Source organism: Alligator sinensis, unplaced genomic scaffold, assembly GCF_000455745.1.
Source record: "Alligator sinensis unplaced genomic scaffold, ASM45574v1 scaffold1010_1, whole genome shotgun sequence".
NCBI classification, from domain to species: domain Eukaryota; kingdom Metazoa; phylum Chordata; order Crocodylia; family Alligatoridae; genus Alligator; species Alligator sinensis.
In genome coordinates this window covers 516,441-537,138 of record NW_005842624.1, presented here as the reverse complement: position 1 = coordinate 537,138, position 20,698 = coordinate 516,441, and the positions used below count along the sequence as shown (strand labels likewise).

Genomic DNA, 20,698 nt, shown 5'->3' with positions numbered 1-20,698 from the left:
TCTACATCACTTAAAGCAGATCGAGAAAGCTGCCTACCAGCACTTCTTGAGGTTGCAGAGTCTACAGTAAACTGCGCATATTTTTTTTTTAAAACTTTCAGAATGAATACATTAAAAATCAACATCTTGACAAGGAATGTTCCTTCCTGGGGCAGGAAAAAATGAATATGTATACAAATCCTGGGATAAAAGATAGAAAGGAAGTACAGCATTTAAAACTTGATTTCTGCCTCTTCAGTTCCACCATTGAAGTTTCTTCTATAACCGACCTGAAGCCCAAAGTTTACACTATTTAATACTTTAATCCGAACTTACTGACAAAAATGTCTAAATATTAAATAAAGTTGGCTGGAAAAAATAAAGTTGGCCTCAACACAACAGAACTTCCTTGCCCAGCAGGAGAACCTTTCCACCACTAGTCCCCCTGTGAAATATAAAACACCTTCACAAAAAAGAAGCATAACTCAACATCCTGCTTGCCATCAGACACCTTTGAGGTAAATAGACTGCTCCAACTTTTAGCCAAGCCTAATCTGCATAAAATGAACTTTTCCAGCCAGGAGAACTTATACCACCCTCTGGCTCTCTTATGAATATGAAGTTTCATTTCTACCTGGGAGAAATTTTATAATCTTTGCATTCTCCTTTGTCTGAGAAAGGGCGCATGAGCCCAAAAGCTTGCAAATAAAGACTTTTTTTGCAACTATCGAGTTGGTCTAAGATATCGCCTCTACCACACTGACTCCTTTTGCTTTTTAGACCAACACGGCTACAACCTTTATCCCTAATAAAGTTGGCTGAACACTTTTATGAAAAAATAATCCACACAAAGGGTCTAGAGCACTTTCTATACTGCTTGCACACAGTTGGAAGGACTTAAGGCACTTGAAGCATAAGTCTCCCTTCTTTTAGCCACATCCCAATGACATTCAGGAACACTGCAGAAAGGGGCACCAAGCAGCACAAAAATGTTTTGCCAGGTATGGCTAGATAAGGTTGCACTCCTGGATCTGCACCTAGGTAGCGTGTCTTCCCTACAGGAATATAAAGAAGTAATTTGAACAAGGTCCCCTCCCACCCCACCGCCGCCAACTCAAAGTCAGCCTCACACAGGTCCCAGGCAGACACTCATTTTAAAAGTGTGATAAGGATCCAATTCAAGCTCCCAACCACCCTGTCTCCTGTCATACCACACAATTTTCTGGATCAGGCGATTTTCAAATCAGGGATTAGATGCCAATCATACCTTACTTGCTAGTACAGGGGAGCTCAGGATTATGATCCCAGGCTCCCCCTGCATCAGCAGGGTGAAACCAAGATGTCACAATCAGCTGATTGTGAACTGAGGCCAGGGACTGATCTGGAACCAGCCCAAGCCCGGTCCCCAGCCCCAGCCAAAAATCAGCTGACTGTCAAAAGTGCAGCAGGGGGAGCATACACACAGTTTTTACAGGTCCCTGGGCCTGGGGATCCAGGGATCACGTGGTTAGAACCAGATCCCCAGGTCTCTGGTGCCAGTACCTGTAAAACTACACCTTCTGCCCAGCTGAGCAGTACCTAGGGATTTTACTCATACCCAGACATAAGGCCCCTGGGATTGGGCTGTGGTCTCTATGCATGGGTGGGGACAAGTAAAAATTCTACGTGCTGCCTAGCTGCATAGCACACATGGTTTTTAAAGGTCCAGGGGTTCTTCCCCCAGTCTGACAGGGTACAGGACAGCTGTCCTGGACCCTGGGGCTGCCCCATGCTGGATCCTGACATTTTGACCATACATTTGATTTAAGGTGCGCTACAAATGAGTCAAAGTCATTACACATTGTATGTAAAATAAATACAATTCATTTACTGTATTATCATGCCTTAAACTGACTTGAATGTGTGGCCGGGATACTATTGAAAAATGTGATTAACCTGTGAATCACCTAAACATATCAGGGAACATAGCCTCAAGGAAAAATTACAACATTTGGTCTCTTAACTGCTAAGACAACAAGAAGTTTTAAGATCCTGCTAACCTTACTCACTTCCTTTCCTGCATGTGGTATTTTCTTAACACATACAAAATATGAACAGTAACTATGCTTTCATATACCCAATGGCTTGAAGTCTGGAAAAATGTCGACATACTAAATTTATCATGAAACAGAAACCAATATATACTTTCACTAAATCTCTCATTTTCTGCACAAATCATATATGACAGTATACGTTTTGTCTTCAAAACAAATACAATTATAGCAATTTTTAATGGTGGTAACATATAGGGTACTGTCTTGAAATATATATTTGTTAAAAATCTGCATCACATTTTTTTTGGTTGGGAAAAGGAAAACAGAGTACTTTGTAGAATACCAACCTAGTACCAGGAGTCACAAAAAGACAATGATATGTAACAGTAATATTTGGCAACCTTGCTGTCATTCTTGTTCTCTTTATGGTAATTAAGCTACTTCAAGTAGGAAAAAAAAAAAGATGAAAATGCTATATACAAAAGGGCTATTTAACACTAACTTCTATGATAGATTTTTCTCTGGTAAATAGATTTTGATCAATGTACCGATTTTACTATTATATCTAGGCTTGGCAGAATTTTTTTTTTTTTTTTTTTTTTTTAATACAACTTTGAGGGTGTTTATTTTTACGTATGTTTTATTTTTATTCCTTAAATTTTCAGGATTGTGCAAAAATGGGGTGTTTTCTGATTTTTAAATCAATTTAAACTTTCAAGATTGAACAAAATTAGGAGTGTGGGGGGCAGACAATTTAATAATGACAGTATACTGTTAGAAAAATAACGGCAAAATATAAAAAGTAAATACCCATAAATCATTAAATCATACCTGCTTTAAATCATTCTGTTCATTCATCAGGAAAAAGGCCAGGGGGCATGAACCAGAAAAGGAGGGCAGCGGCACTCCCAGAGCTTTGGGAACACAGGGAGGGGTGGTGGCCATTTCCAGCCCCCACGCTTAGCTGTCCAGGCCCAGCCTGAGCAGGACCCTGTTGCCACTGGACACTCTTCCCTTTCCCACTCCCCTCTCTGGGCTTCAGTTAGATGTTTAAGTAGCCTATTATTGCCCTCCAGTCCACTTCCCCGAACTGTGGACAAGCACCTAATTACTGCTCCACCCCTCCACCTTCTGTCCCTCCATCTCTTCCTCCGCTGTCCAGTAGCAGGGGTAAGGGTTCTGTTACAGTCTCCTCTATAAATTTTGATTACCAATGGAAGTATTTTTCCATTGGTGAGTGCAAGGTGAAATCAATGTTTGTTGATTAAAAAAAAAAAATCTTGAATCCTGCCAAGCCTATGTATCTTGTATGATTTAACAGATGTAACATGAAAGCTAACATAGCTCAAGTTTAGTTCTGGTCTTTTTTTTTTTTAAATTGGAACACAGTGGCTTATTGTGGAAAAGCTCTTCTATGTTCTTAGTCAATATTTAAGAAAGAAAGAAGTTGTGCTTCTCTGTTTAAGCTTCAAATGAACAACGAAGACTCTTACCTCTACCTTCCTCCAATCTATGCCTTCTGTTTACTCGTTGCCGCTTTTCCTCTTGTCGTAACTGAAGGTGTTCTTCAATATTAACCCCAGGAACAGGAACAGCTAAATGAATTCAAAGACAAAATTAAAATTACTATATTTAAAAAAAAATATGATTGTGACAAAACCTATTAAAACAGAAGAAAATCAAAGCTATGGACGACAAATGCTTAGAGGTTTAAGAAATAAGAAAATGAGACTACAATTGTTTCAGAGTGGACTACAGCCTTAATTTTGCATTAATGTTCTGAATCTTATAAACCTATCAATTTTACAATTATTTACTAGTTTTCTGCACCTCCCATCTATCAAGTATATGAATATTTTTAATTAGCTACAGCTATCTTGCCTGATTTTTTTACCCCCAAATTTCAGAAATTATAAACACCAGAAAGCTTATCACTTGGTTTAATTCTGTTTAAAACTACATTAATCTATTTAAATAAACTCTTTTAGGACTGCATGTGGCAGCAGATTTAACTGCTGATAGTTTCTGCAGACCAAACTATGTACAATAAAATAATGCAGTTTTAAGAATCAGACATTTTAACATGTAACAGTGGCAAGTTTCATATATGGGTTTTATTTCATAGTTTGCTGCTCTTTCAATTCATCTTATAAATACAGCTATAAAAATACTAATCTAGTCGTATGCAAGTCTGTTTCTTCCACTGATGTTAACAGCTTTCACATTTTCAGAAGTTCCAATTTTTTCCAAAAATACTTATAGAAAAATTGTTCAATATGGACACCAATCCCACATTAAAAAAAAATCTGATGTATCAATCTTCAGCAACAGCATTAAGGTAATCCTCCCTTCCAGAGCTAACAAGGAGACAAGAATAGCTTTTAGACCAGAAGTGTTATCTTGTCAAAACAGTGCTGTCATGCAAGTAGACAAATGTAGTATACTAGGTTCATTGTCAATCTGACCGTTCATTTTACTATATTACTGTGGAAAAAATCTGCTAAGCAATATTTTAAGAACTACTGTACTGAACTAATAAGGAAAGACCATAACTGCAAATAGTCACTGCAATGAAAAGATGATACTCAATTAAACCAATATACAAAAACTATTACGTACCACCAGAAAATCAAAATGCAGACAGAAACATCAAGCCATATAATATTGTGCCCATTTCGAGACTAACCTGCAATTTGCTGAAAGTTATAATACCATACGTGGATATTAAATCAAAGAAAGCTCAAAAATTAATTTTAGAGGGCAGACAGTTATACTGTGCGATTAAAATTATAAATATCTTGCTAAAAGCTTGAAATGGTAAAACTATATTGTTTAGTTCGCTTACCCAGCAGGAGATCTAAAGGTATCATATCTTTGACAGCATCAAGGATCCCTCTTTGTCGGGCTTCTTGACCATCCAGTTCTCTAGCACAGGCTTTGCAACAACCACATACAGCACAGCCAGACTCACCTGAGCCACAGCCACAGATACTACAGAAAATAAAGAAATGTTATTTATCAATGGTTTGCTGCAACACACTATATATTACATAAAACTAACTGGGAACACATAATGCCTACAGATCTAACAGAAATAAATTGTAACCCTGTAGTTTCTCCTGAGACACACGAAAGGAAGAAGTAGATTTATATGCTAGCATCCCACCTCCACAGAGATAAGTATGTTAACTATACTAGACATACAAAGCCAGGTTGGCATTCCCAACATTCCATTTTATGTAAAACCAGGAACAGAGGAAGGAGTTTAACACAAGCCTGGCAAGAGAGGAAAAGGCAACAGTGGAGATGCATAAAAGTAGCACTTTATTATTCAGTTCCCCTATGGACCAACCCAAAGTAACAAGGAAGCATTAGTTCAGAGGCTGGCTGCCTTGACTTAGGGCAGTCCCACCCTTTGTAACCTGGTCCCCAGGACCACTCCCTGTGAACGGCTCTTTTCTCCCAGCTGCAGCCTGTGCTGATCATTACCATGGAAAAACATGGCAAGCAATAGCTTGGAGCAGCAGCAACAATAAGCAGAGGCTGTGGGCATGGGGAGGATGACAGAATGAGAACATCCCTTGACAAAAAGGTGTGGACAACTGAAGCAGCGGCCAAGATTGGCACGCTGCTGTTAACGTGCAAGTAGAAACAGATAATTGGCCAGCTGTTGTTAAAATATAGGCCAGATCAGACCCTCACAGGCTAGGTTCAGTCTATTCATGGGCCAAATCTGGCCTGCAGGTCAGAGGTTGCCAACCCCTGCATTAGCCACTATCATTCTTTTTCTCTTCATAGTAGCTAGGGTCAGGACGGACCTGAACATATCATCTAGCCTGACCCCCTGCCACAGGCAGGAATGAATGCTGGGTTCACAAGACCCTAGACAGGTGATCGTCCAACCTCCTCTTGAATTTGCCCAAGGTAGGGGCGAGGACCACTTCCCTGGGAAGTTGGTTCCAGATTTTGGCCACCCTAACCGTAAAATATTGCCTTCTGATTTCTAACCTAAACCTATTCTCCATCTTCCAGGAGAAAGAAAAATTAGTCCTAAAGACAGGAGTCCCACAATTTAAATTGAAGCACTCAATATATAACGAGGTCAAAAGGAAGACCAAATTACATTCTGATTGCATTCAACAATACTTTCTTTTATGTTTTTGTCGACATATTACAAAAAAATAAAAGATTACAAATTTGTTTATAAAACAGCATAAAGACATACAAGTGTTCATTTTAAAACTTCAGAGCAACATGTCCTTTAGATAGTGTTATTTATTATTAAAATAAAAATTTATGAGGTCAGTTAAGCCATCAAATAGATCACTTAGAAATTGAGAAATTTCCAGAACTTCTAGTTCAGGTAAGACAAACATTTGCCTAGGATGTTTTAAGCAGTGGTTCTCAACCTCGTTAGACTCGGGTCACCACTCCAAAAACGCCAACTCTTAGTTTTTACTTTTTTTTTTCTGACTACGGAAAAACAATAGAGCAGCCATTTTGCTGAAAAAAATACTCAAAGGGCACAGCAGATCAAAATGTTTTTGACACTTGGAATACCTATTTGAGCTCTCTGGCTTAATCTTGTAGATTTATGTTTGTACCTACAGCATAAAAACTGCATGGCAGTCCGCAACACCCTTAAAAGAATAATTCAGCACCTCTCGGTACTATGACACCTAGTTAAGAATCTTTGGTTTAGACAAATTGGGCGCATCTACCCATTGCCTTATGGTGACCTTGTTACTGTGCTATGCTTCAGTACTTTCTTTTGGAAGTACTAAAGAACAGCGCAGTAACGGCCCATACTGTAACAGGGGAGCAAGTTGCTATGGCAAAGTAACTGCTGGTCACCTGTAGACACTCATGGACACTACACTGCCATAGCGCATCGCTATAGTGACGTAGTGTCATGTGTAGACACGCCCATTTGATACTCCCTTAAGCAGGGAACCGAAATAGATGATCAAGTCCCTTCCACCCCCTACTTCCTACAACCTACTTTGACTACATCTAATTCATGTTTTACTTGTTCAGCATACTGTGTGAAAGATTCTGCATGAACTTATTAGCTTACCCGCCAGGTACCCTGTCTGGACGCCCACTACTAACACAGCTGGCTCCATAGCCTGTGCAGTCCCCACACACAGTGCACACCATGCACTGTTCCAGCTTCCATTTATGCATGCCTGGGGGACACATCATAGACTTCTCATCTTTTTCATCCAGTTCTTCTTCTAGATCTTCATCCATTGCTGTTGCCATGTTCTCAACTCCAAAACCTACTTATAAAGATATTGCAACTCTTCAACACAGCAGTTTAAATGTCATCAACACTTACTATTTTTTTTTCCAAACAAACTGCTTCATTCCATAAAGAAGTTCAGTAGTTGTTTATTTCCACCTCTTACTTCTAACTCCAGACCTGTACCATTTTCTCTTTACTCAGTCAGTCCTACTGTTCTCTTCTGGGTTCCTTGTCAATCCTGGGTTCCTTGTCAATCCCAGATTCCAAACCACCCATCTTCTAGGACCAGCCTCACCTCTCCAACCTCTCATCTCATGCATCTTCCTTCCCCTTCTCATGTTCTAGCCCCCATTTCCTCTGCAAGCCTCCATCTCAATCTACCCTCTTCTTAGTGGTTTAACTGTTCAACCTTCCACATATCAGCAAAACCGCTTCCTCCTGGCTGCTTGGAAGTTGGCAGCAGGAGCAACAAGAGGCAGCAAGGCCAATAGAAAGATTGGCATTTTGAAGAATAACAAGATGTGAACATACAAGATGCAATAATAAGATGTAAACATGCAAGAATTCTGCATGTTTGCATTCTTTCTGAAAAGGAAGGAAAGATTCAGAAAGATTTAAGATTTATATTTTTCTTAAACACCTGATGGGGGCCAAGTTTAGGCTTAATAGTTGAAGTAGAAAGTACAGGGATGTAGAGTTAGAAAAGAACTACAAATATAAATACAAAAAGGAGACAATGTGGAACAGGTCACGTTTATTTTTTTTTAAATGCCAGGAATATTTTTTTTAGAGTGCCACATAACCTCTACAAATTGTATTTCTATAATACTGTAAAATGTAAATATATTCCTTGTAACTGGGAAATGAAGGAAGCAAGATAAGAAGCAAAAAACCTCTCTCTATCACCAAAAGAAAAGCACTAAAGTTGTTTTATATAGACATATGCTTTTCAACAAATCCAAGGAGGCAAAATTAAATATTTACTGAATTGGTTAACAAAAGAATACAGTACTACATATATTTGAGAGTTAGCCAACTTTGTTCCAATATAAGGAGAGACAATGCTGAAGTGCTAGTCTTGTCTAAGCTTATGAACAATTCAGAACCTGGAAAGGCATTGCTAATAATACATTAATGAAAAATTTGTTTTTATACTTCGTACTTCTAGACAAAAGTAGCTCACCTTTTCCTCCCTGGCTCATGGAGCCTGTGTCTCGTCCACACTGTCCTTTATTATTCACTCCAAACGTCCAAACCTCTCCATTCTTCATTAACACACATGTATGAGCTTTGCCCATGGCTACCTGAGTCACTAAATGGCCTTTCAAATCTGTTACTAAACCTATGAGATACAAAACAACACCTGGATGATGAACTGCATTTCTTCCTCCAAACAAGATGCTTATGAGTATCAGAAATATTTAATTTTTAAATGCAAGAAGAGAATGATAGAAAGATTGGCATTTGAATAATACAACTTACCTGCCCAAAAAACAAACAAACAAATGAACAAAAACTCTATAATTTTTATAAAGGGATTTCTACCAGAATCATTATCCATTTGGAGCAAAAATTTATTTAATAATTTATTTAAATTGTTTTGGATACTGAACAAATATCTCTCTATATAAAAAACTTAGGAAGTGCTATGCTTGACTGGACTTATAATCCATCTAACCCAGTATCCGGTCTCCAATGGGGTAGTAATAAATACTTAAATATGTGTACAGAGTATGTCTAGTGTAATCCATCCCATCAGACCCTCCATGGCATCAACCACCATGGATTTAGGGATGTCAGGGGATATATCCCCTAATGTTCATTTAATAGTGTAGACTTGTCCTCTATCAATTTGTTCAATTCCTTTTCTGAACATGGTTCTAGTATTTTCCTTTAAACCTCCAGTGGCAATGATATCGAGTTAATTACACAATGTATAAAAAAAAAAGGTACTTTGCCTTGTTTGTTTAATATCTGTCTGCTGTTAATTTCAGTGGGAGTTTTAGTTCTTGAATACAACAAATGCCAGACTGGGTTATATGAAAGATCAATCAAGCCCAGTATCCTGTATCTTACAGTGACACAAAGTGGATACTAAGGCAAAGTGTGTGCATGTTATAGTTTCCAGCATTCAGAGGCCTAAGAAGTCCTAATTTGTAGGCTGCAACCTTAATTATCATGTTTAACATTATAATCATGATAGATGGAGCCATTCCACATTTATTTGTCCAATCTTGTTTTGAACTCACCGTCCATAATATCTTAAGGTAGATACTACAACGATATATTGAGTTCCACATGTTAAATACATGCAGTGTAAAAAGGTTTCCTTTTGTTTTACTTAATAATGTCACTGTATGTCCTCTACAGTACTGGAAGACATTAGCAATAAGACAATTAACTTGTTAACCACACCATAAACAGTAAACTGGCCCACATTTGAGGCATTATGGTGTGGCAAAACGTGAAGCCAGCCACAAAAATATTCCACAAAAGAACTCTAATGTTTTTGTGGCTGGTTTCCATTGTACCTTAAACTGAATAAAAGTATGAAACTATGAATGTGTAGCAGGTCACCAAACCTGGCTCAAGACTCCGGTGTGGCCCTGGGGCTGGGACTGACAAACAGCCCTGAACCAACCCCACTTTGGTGCATTCTGAGGGCTGGGACCAACAGTCAGCTGATTGTGGTTCCAGCCTTGGAGTCACATTGGACACTAGAAGCAGCTTCAGTGCAGTCCCTGGGGCCACAAAGGAGTCTCAAAACTGGCTCCAACACAGTCCTCGGAGCTGGGACTGTACCAGTCTTGAACCAGCCCCCATGTAGTCCTGGGCCTGGAACCAATAATCAGTTGATTGCCCCTGCCACAGAATTGCACCAGCATCTTGAACTGGCCCCAGTGTGGTCACCCAGCTGGGATCTACAATTGTCAAGCACTATTTGCCTTGAAGTAATTTCTCAAATATCAACTTACTTGTGCTATCAGAGTAAATGGCATCTTTTCCAAACATGTAGAGTTCTCCATCTTTTGAAATGACAGAACTACTTCCATTATTGCACGCTGTAGATACCACAATCTTCCCTTCCATTTTAATAATTTTTTTAGGCTTATAGGGTTTTGATTGCCGTCTGCTTTTCGCTTTATAAAAATAAAAATCAAAGGATTTTTTTAAAAACATGCTACATCAAAAAAAGAAAAGAAAAGGCATGAGCAGAAGAATAAGATCTTTGTCAACGATAACTTCAAAATGTTATTACATTACCCTGTGAAAAAGTTACCTGATTATTCCCTTACTGCAGTTAAATTTATATTCTTTGTTTTGTAAAATACTATTAAAACTCTTCCATCATCATTTGTGGATAAACTATTCTTTCATAATTCTACAAGACTTGTTTAGATGCATCTTTTATACTCAATTAATTTGATTAATACACCTTACAAAGCAACACTTAAGTAATTTTTTTGACTGAAAGTGAAGTCTAATAAGCAAAAACACATTACGTTTATAGAGACAGGATGTTTGCTGTACGTTAAGATTTCAGATTTATAAGGAATTGCTAAATTTTTGCATGATCCAACAGATTAAAGGCCTGAGAATGTTCCTATTTATATACCAATAACATTGTTGCAGTGACAAACTAGTATCCCCTGTAGCTGGTAATGATTTATCCATGCATCTGATAGAATATTAACATTTTTTTTTTTTTTTTAAACAGAAAATGAAAACCAAGTGGCTTAACATTACCTCTCTCGGTAACCTGTTCCAGGTCTTTATAATCATAAACGTGCATCTACTCATTTTAAAAGCTTCCTCTCAGCACGTTAGCATTTAAGGAGATAAAAGTTACAACTAAAATGTTATTTAAATTGTCTAATGAAACATTTACTGCAAGTTGCCTAATTAGCTCTGCAGTAAATGTCTGCATGTGCACACGTGCAGCCCTATTAGTCCACAGAAAACTAATATATTCCACAGCAGGTTAGTACTTATAAATACAAGTAATATCCTTCTGTGAAGTTTTTTCATCTGGGCTGGTTGAGGAAGAAGGCAAGGGCTACCTGGCATCTAGTCTTGCACTGGAGCACCCTCGCGACCTAGCCAGCCCCTCCTCAGTACGTTGAGACAGACTGGAACAGTACCCCTGCCAGCCAAGGCTGCTCTGACCCAGCTCAAATTGGTCAGCAGTCCTGGGGTGCATGTATAAACATGACACCCAGGGGCAATAAACTCCAGCACAATATGCACTGGAGTTTATTGCTCTGCATTAATATGCACGTGTAGATGTGCCCAGTGGCATGCATTTTTGTCTTACTTCAAAAAGTTCTAGAAGTTACCATTCAATTCTGAATCACTGAAAGTTAGGGCTGGAAGGGACCTCAGGAGGTCATTTAGTCCAAGACCCTGCTCAGAGCAGGGCCATCCACAACTAGATCATCCCAGCCAAAGCTTTGTCTAGCCAGGTTTTAAAAACCTCTAAGGATGGAGCTTCCACCACCTCCCTCGGTAACCTGTTCCAGTGCTTTATCATCATAAACATGCATCTACCCATTTTAAAAGCTTCCTCTCAGCACATTAGCATTTAAGGAGATAAAAGTTACAACTAAAATGTTATTTAAATTGTCTAATTTTCAGAGAATCATAGACAAGTAGGGCTGGAAAGTCTCTCCAGAGGTCATTTAATCCAACTGCCTGCCTAAGGCAGGATCATTCCTATCCAAACCATCTTATATAAAATCCATTGTCTAACCTCTTAGGGTTGATTGTATAGTTTTCTAACACAGCACAAGACCCTAACCTGACAACTAAATCAGGGGGAAGACAGCAATCCATGTCCTGCTGCTGTAGAGGTTGTTCAAGAGATCCCAGGAACAGAACCATACTCACTACTAGAGAGGAAGCAAAAACTCCCACAGTCAATACAAATCTCATCAAGGGGTAAGAATTTTTTCCTGACGAACAGAGGCAAGACCCTCTAGCCACAAACGTCCAGGTTTAAGTCATAGCAGGAGCACTGGCACCATCTCATAGTACCATCTCATAGTTTTTGGATAATTTTGTCACCTCCATAAAGAGTGCCTTACATCCACCTCTTTTCCTAATAAATCCCCACCATTATATCAGTTATGCATCTTTCACCTTTTAGCTTGTCTTTAAAAAAAGTGAAATGAAAATGAAAATGAAAATTTAAATCCTTGTCTCTTACCAAAAGTGAACCTCATAAAATGATGCGTGTGTGAAGGGGAAAAAAAAGAAATTTGTGCTATGAAAGCGTTGAAGGGGGTTTTTTGTTGTTTTATTTTTTCTCTCTCTCTCTCTTTTTTTTTTAAAGAACATGGTTCATAAAAGCTGCAATTGTGGCTTATTCACAGGTTTCTCTAAAATTTCCTACTACAAGCTGACAGTTACAAAGAGGTTACAGAAAACAGTAGATTTTGGGGCTCCTTTCTGATTTCCTTTATAAAAAGGAAAAATATTTTGGGTTCATTCTGTTTTCTTGTCTTTTAATACTGGGAGAGCTTTCTTGTAACATTATCATTTTTGCTCAGAGATAAGATTTGTGGCTATTTTCACACACAAACTTGTTTACTCCCTGACAATGTGCAGAAAGCATGCAACTAACATGCTCAAGCATTGTAAAGATATACCATAGAGACTTTCAGAATATTTTTTTCTGTTCATACACTAACCAATTGATCACAGCATAATAAAACCTACTTGATTCACCATCCTCTCCTTTACTAGCAGAACCCGTAAAGAATATGCTTCCATCTTCTGCAACAAGTAAGGCATGTGAACCATCATGTCCAACTGAGAACTGAACAATCTTTGGAGATTTTGTGATTGGCAGTTCAACCCATTTTCCAGCTGAAGGACCACCTTGCTTGATTCCAAGGCTCTGATATTTGCCAGTATAATAAATCTGAAAGAAAGGGGGGAAAAAGTTGTACTGTTCTTCAATCATGCCAGAATACTTAAAATAAAGCAGAAATTGAATCTTGCTTTATTATTATTATAGATACAAGACAAAAAATGATTCACTCCCCTTCCCCCCATTTAACCCATTGGGGTAGTTAAAAGCAACTGTAAATAACAAAATTCACTTTTGTTTTCAATTACAGATGTTGCAAGCTAAACTGATAACAACATAGACATGCATTTATTCAAAGATACTGTGTCATAGCTTCTTTGGTTTTTGCTCAAAAATGTAACAGTTAACGCAGCAAAATTCATGTAAAGAACAAGCTACTCGCTAACCCAAAGCAAAAAAAGTCTAAGGAAATAAAAAATAAAACATAGCACATTCTTTAATTGATCCAGTTAATCAACAGGTCAGAAAAGTTAAACTGTATTTAAAGTATTTAGTGGCATGATCTGATACAATATACATGTTAAATTTAACAGACGTGTGTTAGTACAAACTTGATATTTTAAAGAAATCTCTCTACGTGTTATCCAATATGAAAAATGCATTTTATATCTTTCCTTTTCATTACACTGTAGTTACCTTCTTTATTTACAAGACTTCTTTAGGATAAATGTAATGCCAGATAAGACCTTGATTTCTCATGCCAGAACTAAGTATCCAACGACTGATTAGACTGATTGGCTCCACTTTACAGGAGTCCGTGTATAACCTATTGGTATAGACATTTAAAAGTTGGGATATGACAGAGCAAAGTCTAGCTCCTGTGTTCCATCAGCCTCCTGGAGATCCTTATGCAAATCAGGAGGTCTAGGAGCTTGTCCATTCAATATTCCTGCTCTTTTGGAGGGTATGAACATGGCTCCACAGAAGTGGCCCCAACAGATGGGGAAGCACTCTGTGTAAGGACATCAGGCAAGAACTGAATTTATGATTAGATCTGTACCATGTCCTTGATGACAATCTGGAAGGGTGAATACTGTATCTTCTCATGTTAAGCATGCAACTTTTCTCCCAAAACAAGCTAAGGGGAAATTGAACTGTGCATCATATGGATATGATGAGAAATACTGATCCCCATGTGTCTCAATATACAGATCCATGCAACTAGCACTGCCCCTACTCCCTCACCACTAAATTTCTGGACCTCAGCCAGATAGATGCCATGTGTCAGGGGCATGTCATCGCAGCATGCAAGGTCAGTCCACAGACCCCATTCAGCCAGTGGGACTGGCAACAAGCTCAGCTCCCTAGCTGCTGATACTCAGTTAACCATACTAAAAGGTAAGAATGTTTTCTTCATACTGCCTTTCAAAAACAGGGGGTGTATTATATTCTAGGGCATGGTATATGCAAGAAAATACAGTAAATGCTAAGTACTGTGTCACTGGCAATTATGATGGTTACTGGAAAGAAGCAGTATTGGCCCGGTGAGTTGGTATCAGGGTCTGAGGATGAACCAAGGGACCTATCCAATAAACAAGCCATATGTAGCTAGCTATAACTCAGGCTCTTCCCTGAATTCTGAACTTGAATGACTGACAAATGTTGCACTTGTTTGGCACATCCAATCTCCAAGGCAGTATATAAACACTTCAAGGAGTCGAAGGTCAGTATCTGGCAACAGGGGCAGCTGCAAAAGCCTGGTAATTTGGAAAAAGGCACTGCAAAGACTAGTAGGAAACAAGCAGCCTTCTACCAGGTTGTGGAAAATAAGGGACTTGAAGATAAAGAGTAAAACAAAAAGGTGAAAGAGGATATTTCTGCCATGAACACCAGGCTACAAAATGGCAGTGCTATGTAGCACCTATGAACAAGGCATGCAATAGCACTTTTTTTCTTCAAAGATTCATCAAAGCAGACTTCCGAAAGATTATGTAGTACATTTGTACAATGAACGCCTATGATGAAACACTTTCAATACCTTTCCACTAGCAGTTTTCATTAGTGCAAATTCTCTTCCTGCACCCAGAACAGCTGACTCCTCATCAAACCCTGTACCTAAGAGTACAAAGAGTCCAATTAGCTCAGCAATTTCTATTACAGATGGCTTCAAAGGTAACTTTAGACATGATTCGACATTGCTTAAGTTAAAGCAGATTTTGCCACCGATTTCAGTGACAAAAGTATTACAGCACCATGAAAAAAACTTCCAAATGAAGTAATCCAAATAATATAAAGTTCAGATTAACATTAATTAACATTAAGTCTCAAATTGTACAGGAAACAATCTAATGAAACAAAACATATATTATGTGGGAACCATCAAAAATGTACACATGTATTTTAATTATGCTGAAATACTCTACACAAGAGAAAAGTCTCTGTATACTAGAAAGACAGTTTTGCTTGAATGGAAATTCAAATTTAGGCATGAACAGTTATTTTCATTTTTTCTTTAAGAAAAAGGTAAACTGATTTTTCCAAGGCAATATGGTATGGTTTAACAACTTTGGAAGCCCATATCTGTCATCATATCAGTATACATGCAATAATTCAAAAATAGAAGACAAAAATGAATCCTTACTGATAATGTGCAAATCTTTCTCGAGATCAAATAAAGAGATACCACAGGCATGTAAGCACTTTCTGGCAAGTTTGAGCTGCAGTTCTTGTTGCAGTACTGGCTCAGTACTTGTTGCAAATATTCTAACTACAAAGCCATCCTGTAAGAAATAACATATTCACTTATACCACTGAACATATTGTAATTTTTTTTCATGGTTTACAAGCATCTGGTTTAATTTCATCCTTCACATTACTAGATAATATATTAACAAGACACAGTAAATGGAGAACAATGAACTAATGGAGAACTAACAGTTTTGTGGAAAAAACAAAGAATAAAACAAGAAAGATTCAACACAGAGATTTTTCAAATGAAAAGGTCTAAACACTGAAATATTTTGAAGTCTGTAAGGTCTGGCCTTCCTGATCTTTTTCAACTATTTTAAATACTTACCTTCTTCCAATTCCATGATATTTAAAAAACAAACCCAAACATGCAAATTACTGAAGCTCATAAAACCTGTATGTTTTCTTTTAGTAATTAATTATTTTAGTTTTATGTTTACTTGTAATCTTTAAAAAGAATAAATATTTCACATGCAATTTGATTAGTCAGGAATGACACTAACCAATTTTTAGTCTCAGCAAGTTCACCAGAACATTTTAATACACGGTTCAAGGTTCTAAAGGAATATTTTCTTGTTCTATTCATAAGTAAAACTATAAATCTATTTAAGTGTTTTAGATAATTAAGAATGAACAGTCGAGTACTTTTCTTGCTAGCTCTAAAAATAATTTAACAAGATCAGGTAACATGCAAAACACTTCTGTGTAAAACAGAGACTGTTTTACTTATGACAAAATTACAAAAAAGTACCTTTTGTGCACATGTATTCTTTTAGTACATATATTACCTTAACCGGGCTCCAGTCTCTCCCCACACATGCAAATAAATCAAGCCTAGTATACCAACCTAAATAGTGCATTTTGTTAATGTTATAATCTTAAGAATTAGGGTCTTCTAAAAATGAACAGCATCTTCTTAAGGGCATAATTCACCAAATGGGTAAGATCCATCCTTACCAGTTCTGACAGCCAAGAGCACCCAACAGAGTAATATGGCTAGCACTGCATCTGAAAGCATTAGAGCTTCCTAGCTGAAAGGACGAGGTATTTATATATTGGTCAACTAGTGGCAGGAATCAGCACAAGCCTTAAGTTTCAAGCTCATGTATCTAGATCAGGGGTGGGCAAAATGTGTCCCCCGCAGGCCAGATCTGATCCATTAAGGGATTTTGTCCAGCATGCGCTGGGTCTCTAGACCCCACCCAGCCCAGGCTGTGGCGCATGTGGCCAGTTTCACTGCCCCTGGGCACCAGTGGGGCTGGAGCAGCGCAGCGGTCAGACTCACTTCCCAGCAGACCCTGGAGTGGTGGCTCCTTCCAGCTACCACTACCAGTCTCCATTGCTACTGGACCCTGCTGCCCCACTGCCCATGCACCTTGACCCATCCACCCTGCCCCACTGCTAGGGTGCCAGACAGAGCAGGAGGGCAGGATCTTCCTGGAGACCAGCCTGGGACCCACGTGGGCAGGGCATGCAGCCAGGCAGATGGGATGGGGCTGCGGGTGGGCAAAGAGCAGTATTTAGGAGTGGGACAAGAAGTCAGGGCTGGGGCCGACATCGGGATTGTGTGGCGGTGACAGCACAGGCTGGGACCCAGGGCAAAAACGGCAACTCACTGTCTGCACATCCCTGTGATGAGCACCAGTTCCATGGACAGGGGTGTGCAGAGAATGGATTGTGGCTCTGCCCCTGGTCCCGCACTGTCACTGCCCCGCAATCCCAATCCCAGCACCAGCCCCAGCCTGCTCCCACACTCTTGAACACCATTGCCTACACATCTGCAATCCCATCCCACCCATCTGGCCAAGCACGCTCTGCCTGTGCAGGTCCTGGGCTGGTCTCCATGGAGCCCCCAGGATTGCCAGGCAATGACAACGCAGGTCTGGGCCTTGGGGCAGAGCCACTTAGCAACTTCTGGTGAGCTGCTGTGGGCAGAGAAGGAGCATGCTGACCCAGCCCACACCACCTCACCAGGACTCCCTAGGTGACCCTCCAGCCCAAATAATTGCCCACCCCTGATCTAAATGTATGACACATCTATAACTATTCTACTACTACCACACATTTCTTTAAAGAAAAAGTTTATATAAAGAATAAGCAATGACCCTTCAAAGAGAAGAGTGACTAAGTAATATCACATATTAAAAAAATATGGTATTAAAGTGTGTAAATGTTCAACCAGCTGTCTTGCTCCAGTATCCAGTAAAAAAAAAATAATAATGGCACTTAAAGAGAGTCAATTTGCACATTGTAAATTTCAAACCATTACTGTTGCTGCTACTAGAAATAGAAAGCTAGGGTTTTGTTTGTTTCTGTTTTAAGAAGCCAACAATGTTTTAGAAAAACATGATAATCAAACTGTTTCAAAATACTGATCAAGTGAAACAGTGAATGAGTTTTATTGTTAAGAATATGCTCTATGGCCTTTTGGGGAAAAAGTTTAAATATGACACGAACTGTTTACCAAAGTGCTACTAACAAAATATTTCTGCAGCTAAAAGCCCAAGCAAATCAATGAGACATCATATAAAGGTGCAAAACAGATTTGAAACAGAACCCCTGCCCCCCCACAAAAAAACTCTGCAAATTTTCCCCCGTTACATATTTTCTTGCCTACCACCCCTTACCCTGCCCCCCAAAATAAGATGTACATTTAGTTTTGGGAAGGCAGAATAAGAAAAATGTTTCCAGAGTCTTCCCAGCCACAGCATGGGCTCATCATGATGGCCGAATGCTTTCAGGCACATGCAGGAGGAATAGAGCTGCCAGTTCAGCAGCAACTGTGACAGGGTCAAACTTTTGAGCTTTACAACTGCAAGGAGAGGGTGAATGATGCTGAGAACTACATTCTGCCCTTCCTGCATGCACTCTAGAAAGAGAGCACAGCCCTGCAGCCATTCCAACATCCCTATGCCTCTATTCCAGCATAGAAATCAGCTTTCTTAACACGCACCCAATTTGGGACAGCTAACTTTTGGGGGAAAGGTATATGATATGCAACTGAATATAGTACTCTGTTCCTATATTGAAAAACATCAAAAATTAAAGTTAGATTAAATTAAAATATATTTATATTGAAATTAAATTCAATTTCCATTATAATTAAATCCATCTAATACGCAAACTAAAATACAGAATGCCAAGACTGTGGAGGAAATAGTACATAAACATAGGTAATATAAAAGTGCAAGAAGACCCTCTTAATGAACAAACCGGATAGAAAATCCAGTGGGTAGATAAAATATTATTAAAAAGGGGCATAATCAAGATTGGTAGTCCTAAAATTACTACTGCATACGTAGTATTTGCTAGCTAAAAAGTTTTCCAGCATTTTATGCACTGATTATTTAAGCCTCAACCTTTTTTCAAAGAAAAGCAGCATTTTACAGATAGGAAATGTTTTACTACAAGGTGAGAAAGCAGTCATGATTTTTTGGTTTACCCTCTCTAACAATACAAATCAAAGGCAATCCAACAATCCAACATAGGTGACCATTACCTAGCATTCCTTCAATGACAGGAAATGAGACTATCATGCTGGTGTCCAAAGTAAACATCTTTTTACTACCGTATCTGAAACTCAGACAAACCATAAATGACATACATGCAAAGGAACACAAAATGAAGATGTTCTGATAGGCACCATTATAAATATAGGTTCCATTTTTAGATCTACTGTACCAGCTTTAATGTTCTTTTAAAATAAAGCATGTTTGACTAGAAAGCCTCAACTCATTACCTCAAAATTTTTTCCCATAGGTAGCATGACCTAAAGCATGTTAAGCCTGCTACATTTAAAATGTGCCACTCAGCTCACAAGTTCTCTTTTCCAAAAGCAGAGCTTCCAAAGCAATCTTAAAATAAATGGCTGAAAAGGACACTGCGGCACAACTCCAGATGGAATAATACAAAAAACCAAGAAGTGTTCAGCTACCTGACAGTTTTTCATTTTCTCTAGTCATGCATTTCTTTTTTTATTTGCATTTGGTAAAAAGAGTCTATAATTTTATCTAGAAGACAACCAGCAGGTTCAGTGATTGTATTTTAATTGGTTGAGAAAAAGCGTCTACATCTTGCAAGGAATACTTACATCTCTAGAAGCTGCTATCTGATTAATATACTCCCCATCTGTGAAAAGGATGTTCTGACCTTCAGTGTGGCAATCTGTATGAGCAGGAAAAAAAAAAAAAAAAAAGCATCTGACATTAATTCACCTTAAAGAGTTCTTCTCTGTCCTTTACACAAAGTAAAGCAGTATTAATACAAGTTCTAGAGAGGTGCCCAAAGAATTAACTTAAAAAAATAACAGCCACCTATAGTATATAAATTAAAATGTTGCCATGCTAATTACACTAGGATCTCCCTCTTTAAGCCACCTTTTTGTCTCGGACGGCCGGAGCCGACTCAAGATGATTCAAATATCACTCGTTTGTTTGGGCAGGCTGGTGAATGGAAAGGCAGACACAGCTTATTGGTTGCAAAAACTTTACTTACGCCGCTTGTAGTCGCGACACAGGTGGTCCGGTCGCTTGAACAACTATGTGAGTTGCTCCAGCTGGCAAGGCTCAGGCCAGCTAATCCGTCCACAAATTAAGCCAGCAGGGAAAGGGTACGTCAAGGATTGCGCTCGGCAACGGGGAGAAGAATCGATAGGTGATCAGTCTATCGATCAGCTCAGCCGCAAGTCAGATCTCTTTAGAGGCACTCTGCAGCGTGCTCAAAGTTCTCCGACTTGGGCGGAAGTCGCACAAAATTTTAAACGGCTAGCAAGCCAATTACTAGCCGCCACGTAGGAATAATTTAGAACTGGCCAATAGCGGAACACAAATTTGCATTCAAATGGCGGGAACTCTCTTGCACCGAGGTTTTTCTGTTGCA

The 20,698-nt window shown here is 38.8% G+C and overlaps 1 protein-coding gene across 1 annotated transcript in view; it reads right to left on the bottom strand.

Annotated features, from left to right (window-relative positions):
* MYCBP2 (MYC binding protein 2, E3 ubiquitin protein ligase) overlaps nucleotides 1-20,698 on the bottom strand; it is a 282,082-nt gene that overhangs the window by 206,881 nt on the left and 54,503 nt on the right. Inside the window, exons 9-17 of the mRNA XM_025215130.1 lie at nucleotides 19,911-19,984; nucleotides 15,714-15,852; nucleotides 15,111-15,187; nucleotides 12,979-13,183; nucleotides 10,236-10,400; nucleotides 8,444-8,602; nucleotides 7,090-7,294; nucleotides 4,858-5,003; nucleotides 3,506-3,607 (exon numbers count right to left, since the gene is read on the bottom strand). Coding sequence (XP_025070915.1) covers nucleotides 3,506-3,607; nucleotides 4,858-5,003; nucleotides 7,090-7,294; nucleotides 8,444-8,602; nucleotides 10,236-10,400; nucleotides 12,979-13,183; nucleotides 15,111-15,187; nucleotides 15,714-15,852; nucleotides 19,911-19,984 — 1,272 coding nt within the window. The remainder of the gene's footprint in view (nucleotides 1-3,505; nucleotides 3,608-4,857; nucleotides 5,004-7,089; nucleotides 7,295-8,443; nucleotides 8,603-10,235; nucleotides 10,401-12,978; nucleotides 13,184-15,110; nucleotides 15,188-15,713; nucleotides 15,853-19,910; nucleotides 19,985-20,698) is intronic.